Below are 7,885 nucleotides of genomic sequence, written 5' to 3'. Positions count from 1 at the left end.
AGCCCATTGTGTAGCTTTGTGCATAAATTACAAACAAACAAACAAGCTTACTAAACAGCTATATTTAACTACAAAAATTGGCATGACTGGTATTTTTATATCCCTTATGTTATACTTGGTTATTTATGTGTGGATTCACGATAATTTTGATACGAGTAAAGTTTGTGGGGGGGTACGTCTCCGCGACTACCATAAAGATACTTATGCAGGTATAGATATACCAGTCTGTCTGATACATTAACTTTCATTTCACTTGAAAAATAATTTTACTGTTTTGTCTAAATGCTAATTATGCCAAAAGCCTCTCCCTGAAATTCGACAGGTGGCGCTCATAATAGACTGGGTGGTAAAGTTGTTCACTAACTATGAATTTGCATCTGGAAAGGGAAGTCGTTTCGGTCCCCTGGCCAACTCACTGCGAAACAAAGAATTGCCCTTGTTAGATGAAGTAATTTCCTTCCCTGTCATTCATGCAAACTTCTGCCAAACAAACCAGTAGTTATGTAGGCTTATCAAGAAATCTTTACATACTTGCTATGCACACACAAAGAAAATGACAGCGTACGATCAGACTAATTTTATTTTATTGTTCTAAAAACACTTCAATTTTAGAATTTAAAAAAATCTAAAAACTTTTGTTAAATTACCCAGTCCTGTTCAGTCACCCGTTTCTTTTTTAAACTCTAATAGGAATAGATGTATTTGTTTAATGTTAAACTGATGCGCTATAGAGGGAACGCAGCTAGTCAACAGCGCCTATCGGCCAGTTTATGATTTAATCTTAAGAGGTAACTGTGAAACATAGGATAAGAATTACTTGGTAAATAGTATCTAGTGAGAATAATACAAAAAACAAAAACATCACTAATTATTAGGTAATTTATTTGTTGTTATGTGCAATGGACTATCTGTGCTCTAACCGCCACAGGTATTGGGATCGGATTTTTAGCGTTATAAGACCCCAGACTCACTACTGAGCCATCGGGGGACTATATAATAATTAGACTTAAGTGATAATACTAATTACGACAACCGTGCATTCTAATAACAGGACACGTGATGCATACACATAATTAATGAAATATTAATTTTTAAAAGGTTTTCTTAAAGTCCTTCTTAGGTCCTAGCATGATTTTGTGGCTAAGGGATCACGGGTTCAAATCTCGTCCCCGAATATGCTTGCCCTTTCAGCTTTGGTTGACGCTCAATCCCACTTTTCGTTGGTAAAGAGTAGCACAAGAGTTGGCGGCGGGTGGTGTTGACTAGCTGCTTTCATTTTAGTCTATCACTGCTAAATTAGAGTCGGATATTGCAGATGGCGCTCGGGTAGCTTTTCGCAAAACTCAGTAAACAGACAAAGTGCAAATCAAAAGATTATATCGGAAAATCACATCGGTTGGGAAAAACTAGTTAATTGGAATGTGGGGGAGGTGGGTTGGATGAACGCAAATAAATTGTTATTAATAAAGCCCAGTCAAACTGGACTCTTGTAACTAGTGAAATGCTTCAGGGGTCCGTGATTAGGCCTTTGATGTTTATTATTTACATTAACGATATTGATAAGGAATAATTAGCAAATTATTAAACCCTGGTGACACTAAGCTCTTGGGTATTTCTAGCTGTATTGAGGATGTGGAGATATTATAGAATGACTTATATCAACTGGTAACTTGGACAAAAACTGGGCAAATGATATTAAAGTAGGTACAAAATAACGCATTTCGGCTACGATAATATTATAAGCTATGTTTTTAATTTAGACGTTTGTATAGTTATTCGCCAGAAGGAGGAATGACTTTAGGTTCTAAGCGTGTGGCCTAATGTCTGGAATTTTCTTGAAAGTTTAGGAAATAATTTGAGCTACATATAAAGCTCATTCGCTGGGTTACTATCTGCCCAACGTCTCCTAGGCCTAATAGCGTAAACAAAATGAGGCTTACTATATGATTAGCATATAACCCCCAGTAAGACCAGAGGGATGTCCAATACAAAGGTGGCTTACTGTATTATTTTATTAGCACGTAACCCCCAGTAAGACCAGAGGGATGTCCCCTAATACAGAGGTGGCTTACTGTATTATTTTATTAGCACGTAACCCCCAGTAAGACCAGAGGGATGTCCAATACAGAGGTGGCATACTAGTAACAATACTTCAAACTTAGTCGAAGACAATCAACACTACCCTGAGCTTCTACATTGCTTAGATCTTCAAGGTCTCAACACAGTCCTTCACCTTTTCATCTCGATGGGCATGTGTTTATATACACCACTAATTTACACGGTATAAACGTGTGTAGCTCAATGGAAAAACTTAACTACATTTTACACTTACAAACGTCTACTTTAATGACTCATGGACTTTGGAGAATTCTTCCAACTCAGTATTTTTCCAGTGATCTTACCCAAAACGCAAGTTAAGTTTGTTTAAGTTCTAGCTGTAACGAACAGCACGTCATGCATGATCTAGCAGTTTTAATAGCCGGAAACAAAACATGATTCGATGTTGTATCAGCTTGCATTTAGCTTACTAACAGGTGCACAAGACAGCTCATCTGCAAAGTTTGTTAACCAACCACATTTGTAGAACCGAAAGTGACGTCATCTCACCATGTTTCCCAAAGCTTTGAGAACAGAACTTAGAAATACCTCTACTTGAGGATAAGAGAGTGACAAGATTTAATAAACGACGTAAATCTGATTTTAAAATCAAATATTTACTTCGCTTATTAAGATTTGGTAAGGAGGAATTGTAAGGTTCAGAGAGGCTCACATTTTGCTATGAAGATATATACATGTGAACTTGTGGGGCTGAAAAGCTTCTGGCTGGTTTGGAAAACATATACATGTCATTTAATAGAGAAATTGTGACCCACAAGGGGGTTGAGAAGATATATACATTAGTGTAATTCTAGGGTTGATAAATATTTACAGCGGGTTTAGAAGTTATATGCATTAGTGTAATTCTAGGGTTGAGAAATACTTACAGCGGATTGAGAAGTTATATGCATTAGTGTAAGTCTGGGGCTGAGAGGGATTCGCAACGGGCTGAGAAGCTAATGTATTACAGTAATTCTAGGGTTGAGAAGCTATATAATTAATATATGTTTAGGGGTTGAGAAAGGCTTACAGCGGGCTGAGAAGCTATATACATTATTGTAATTCTAGGGTTGAGAAGCTTTATACATTACTGTAACTCTAGGGTTGAGAGAGACTTACAACAGATTGAGAAGTTATACACATTAGTGTAATTCAGGGATGAGAGAGATTCACGTTGGGTTGAGAAGCTATACACCTAAGTGTAATTCTTACAATTAGGTGAAACTCCAACTTATGTTAGCTTTATTATAAATGCTAGATTAACGAGCGACGATGGTCCTGGAAACAATAACACTCAGGTTGTTTCTGTAATAGTATTAAAACGTGCTAACTTATTAAATATTCTCGACACACTAATAACCTAATAATACGAACTTTCGATTCCGCTGTGAGCCTGATACAGATAGACATACACCCACAAATTAAAAGCATGATCAGATACGCAACCTACCAGAACACTGGCTACCATCATAATGACTCAAACATTACGAGTCAAACACTAACTACAATCATATTAGACTCAAACATTACGAGTCAAACACTAGCTACAATCATATTAGATTCAAACATTATGACTCAAACACTAACTACAATCATATTAGACTCAAACATTATGACTCAAACACTAACTACAATCATATTAGACTCAAACACTAACTACTATCACACAGAATCAAACATTTCGAGTCCAACACTGGCAGTGAATCATTAAGGGTCAAAAACTAACTACCATCAAATTAGACTCAATCATTATGAGTCAAGCTCTGGCTACCAGCACATTGACTCAAATATCTTGAGTCAAACAACGGCTACAGTTATATTAGACTCAATCACTATGAGTCAAACACTGGCTGTCATCATATTAGGGTCAATCATTATGAGTCAAACAGTATATTAACTCATTTTTAGTCTTTAATCATTCACATAGTTTTGGATCTCTCTACAAGAAAGTTTCTGCTTTAGTTTATATAGGAATACGACGTCCTTTCCATTTCAATCAGAGAATAAATGTTGTTGTTGTTTGGGGGGGGGTTACCTTACTAAATTAATTGTTTTGCGACTAAAACGGATGTGACATATCGGCAGCCTTAACAAACACCATGAATTAGTTTAGGTCCTTGGGCGTGAATCATCGGTAGTCTTAACAAACACCATGAATTAGTTTAGGTCCTTGGGCGTGAATCATCGGTAGTCTTAACAAACACCATGTATTAGTTTAGGTCACCGGGCGTGAATCATCGGTAGCCTTAACAAACACTATGTATTAGTTTAGGTCCTTGGGCGTGAATCATCGGTAGTCTTAACAAACACCATGTATTAGTTTAGGTCATTGGGCGTGAATCATCGGTAGTCTTAACAAACACCATGTATTAGTTTAGGTCACCGGGCGTGAATCATCGGTAGTCTTAACAAACACCATGTATTAGTTTAGGTCCTTGGGCGTGAATCATCGGTAGTCTTAACAAACACCATGTATTAGTTTAGGTCCTTGGGCGTGAATCATCGGTAGTCTTAACAAACACCATGTATTAGTTCAGGTCCTTGGGCGTGAATCATCGGTAGTCTTAACAAACACCATGTATTAGTTTAGGTCCTTGGGCGTGAATCATCGGTAGTCTTAACAAACACCATGTATTAGTTTAGGTCATTGGGCGTGAATCATCGGTAGTCTTAACAAACACCATGTATTAGTTTAGGTCCTTGGGCGTGTATCATCGGTAGTCTTAACAAACACCATGTATTAGTTTAGGTCACCGGGCGTGAATCATCAGTAGTCTTAACAAACACCATGAATTAGTTCAGGTCACCGGGCGTGAATCATCAGTAGTCTTAACAAACACCATGAATTAGTTCAGGTCACCGGGCGTGAATCATCAGTAGTCTTAACAAACACCATGAATTAGTTCAGGTCACCGGGCGTGAATCATCAGTAGTCTTAACAAACACCATGTATTAGTTTAGGTCATTGGGTATGACTTATCGGTAGTCTTAACAAACACCATGTATTAGTTTAGGTCATTGGGTATGACTTATCGGTAGTCTTAACAAACACTATTAGTTTAAATAGGTTTAAAGCAACAGAAAGTCGTATATAGAATATGCAGAATGATGAAGCTATCTTGTTCTGTTCATCTACATCAAACCATTTGTTTTGTTTGACATTTTTAGTATATTTAGAAAATAAACGTTCTTAACGAGCAGTTATTTAATATTGTATGTTTTCTGGGTACACGTCTTACGTCAGTCTTTAAATGAATGCTCCAGACAATTCACCTAGTCCTTTCTAAACCGGGCGTGGCCTAGTGGTTAACATGTTGAGTTGTAAATCGAAGAGTCTGAGGTTCGAAATGTGATGTCACTTTCAAAATTTGCAGACAATCTTTGTTATTCAGTTCAAAGTCGGAGGAACCCCTTGTGGCGACGAGTGCTACTGGATAGCTGGCTTTACTTTGATCATTATGTAAACATTAGGGACGATTTTACATGAACGATAAGGGTTTTCTGACCTGGTCACTTAGCTTGACGTGCGCATAAGGTCATGGTCATGTTGTAGATTCGCATTCCTTTCGTTTCTTAAGCAGATATTTATAAAATGTAGTAGTTGGTTTTCAGGAAACGAGGATCCAAAAACTGTAAGGAACTTGACTCAAAAACTGAAACTTTGTCCATTTAGAGATCCAAAACGTACGTGAATCACCTAGTAAGACTTCAAACATCTTGGAAAAACACATCACAAACAGAAACGTTGTTATCATAGAGGTTCACTTGACGAAACTTTAAGCACCTTGAATAACACCCCAAAAACCGAAACGTTGTTCTCTTGAATATCCAAGGATCACTGATCTCACCCGATGAGACTTGAGGCAGTCTTGATTACACATGAAAAACCGAAATGTCGTTACCAAGTGATCCAGGATGATTATCAGAGCAATATGTTATAATTCATAGGCCACAGGTATAATATACCATTGTTGCAGTATGGTGTATAGCTTTAAATTTATGCCGTATTTCTTGAAATGGACAGTTTAATTAACTGTCACGACATACATACCAAATTATGAATAAAATAAAAGAGTGACTTATTGTAATGCCATTTTCTAAAGTATTAAAAGTTTTACTGTTCAGTTCTTCCCGTGACTTTATCTTAATAATAATAATAATAAATTCAACAATGTTCATATAAAATATAACTTTAATACTGCTCAGTTCTTCCCGTGACTTTATCTTAATAATAATAAATTCAACAATGTTCATATAAAATATAACTTTAATACTGTTCAGTTCTTCCCGTGACTTTATCTTGAGAACAATAATAAATTCAACAATGCTCATATAAAATATAACTTTAATACTGTTCAGTTCTTCCCGTGACTTTATACTTGAGAACAATAATAAATTCAACAATGCTCATATAAAATATAACTTTAATACTGTTCAGTTCTTCCCGTGACTTTATCTTGAGAACAATAATAAATTCAACAATGTTCATTTTTCACTAGTTAACACCGTCTGAATTTGTAACCTTGACAACTGCGATGATGATTTCAAAAATGAAAGTTTTAAACTTTCAGTTGTTTATCTTCAAACAAATATGTTAAAATATATTATGGAATTAAAAATGTCAGATTCAAGAACAATCGTTCCCGACTACAAAGAGTAAAAGATAAAGTTAGTAGCATCTAGCGAACTTTCTTGGACTTCGTAAATTACTCAGTTAAACAACTTACACTGTCGGTTATGCCTGGTGATATATAAAAACAAAACTGAAACCTTACCTTGTGTCATAAACTTTTCCGCAAACGTACGGGACAATAATTCTATATACAATCACATATCAGTCTATGAGATAAAAAAACACACACATTAATTGTTAAGTGCTTGCATGCTTAACTCATTCTCCTCTGTGTACGAACACTGCAATAAACTGTTGGGAAAAATTGGCCTTATAAAACACACCACTTGGTGGCGCTGCAGAAGAGCTGAGTAATTGTGCAACGTTTTGACGCATAACGAAAATGTAGGGAACCAAGTGAAAAAAATTAGCTTTCTTTAATTCTTGTATGGTCACCACACGCTTTGGTTTTTAAATTATAACTTAATGTTTTAAATGAAATATAGAAAAAATAACATAATGTATGGGCGAAATAATTAAAAAAAAAACACGAAGGTTGTTGTTAAAACAAAGCTACGTCCACAGCAGGGAATCGAGCTCTGGATTTTAGTCTTATAAACTTCAAGCTTATCGCTGAGCTACTGGGGGCACGCGTGAAAAAGTGCTTTTGTATTAAGTTCTATAGCTTCAATTGAAAGGGTGTAAATTTAATTTGTCATTTCTACTCAAACTTCATCTAACGTCTTTGTGTCCGTTTATAAGTGACGATTGACAACAAACCTGGCATACTCCCTTAGGGCCAACAGGGGTATTAGATGTTGGTGGGAGGTCGGAATCCCTATGTCTTCCCTGTTTCAATCTCTGAACAATTTTTGTGTAGGACTGAATTTCTCGTGCAAATATTTCAGACGTATCTAAATTATTTTGACACAATTTATAGAAGAAGTTGGTTTTGTATCAAAGTTAAACTTCAAGTGTGACAGAGTTAACAAAGGTTAACAAAGGTAACTAAATAAACCCTCAAGTTACCGACTTGTTTAATACTGTTCAGTACCGGTAGGGCCAACATATTACAGCATACTGATTAATTTTATGTTTTTCACACGTTGTGTAAATAAGAGATTAGAAAACAACTTATGAAAAATTTCGTCCATTTATTATGGTTCTGTAATCAAT

At 36.0% G+C, this 7,885-nt stretch overlaps 1 protein-coding gene across 1 annotated transcript in view; it reads right to left on the bottom strand.

The window, feature by feature from the left end:
* LOC106469510 (leucine-rich repeat-containing protein 15-like) overlaps positions 1 to 6,903 on the bottom strand; it is a 17,379-nt gene extending 10,476 nt beyond the window's left edge. The window contains exon 1 of the mRNA XM_013930010.2: positions 6,873 to 6,903. Coding sequence (XP_013785464.2) covers positions 6,873 to 6,882 — 10 coding nt within the window. The 5' untranslated portion in view covers positions 6,883 to 6,903. The remainder of the gene's footprint in view (positions 1 to 6,872) is intronic.
* Between the last annotated feature and the right edge of the window lie 982 nt (positions 6,904 to 7,885).

The sequence above is a fragment of the Limulus polyphemus genome, unplaced genomic scaffold (genome assembly GCF_000517525.1).
Source record: "Limulus polyphemus unplaced genomic scaffold, Limulus_polyphemus-2.1.2 Scaffold3521, whole genome shotgun sequence".
NCBI classification, from domain to species: Eukaryota; Metazoa; Arthropoda; class Merostomata; order Xiphosura; family Limulidae; genus Limulus; species Limulus polyphemus.
The sequence above is the reverse complement of the archived record's forward strand: the minus strand, read 5'-3'. Positions and strand labels throughout refer to the sequence as shown.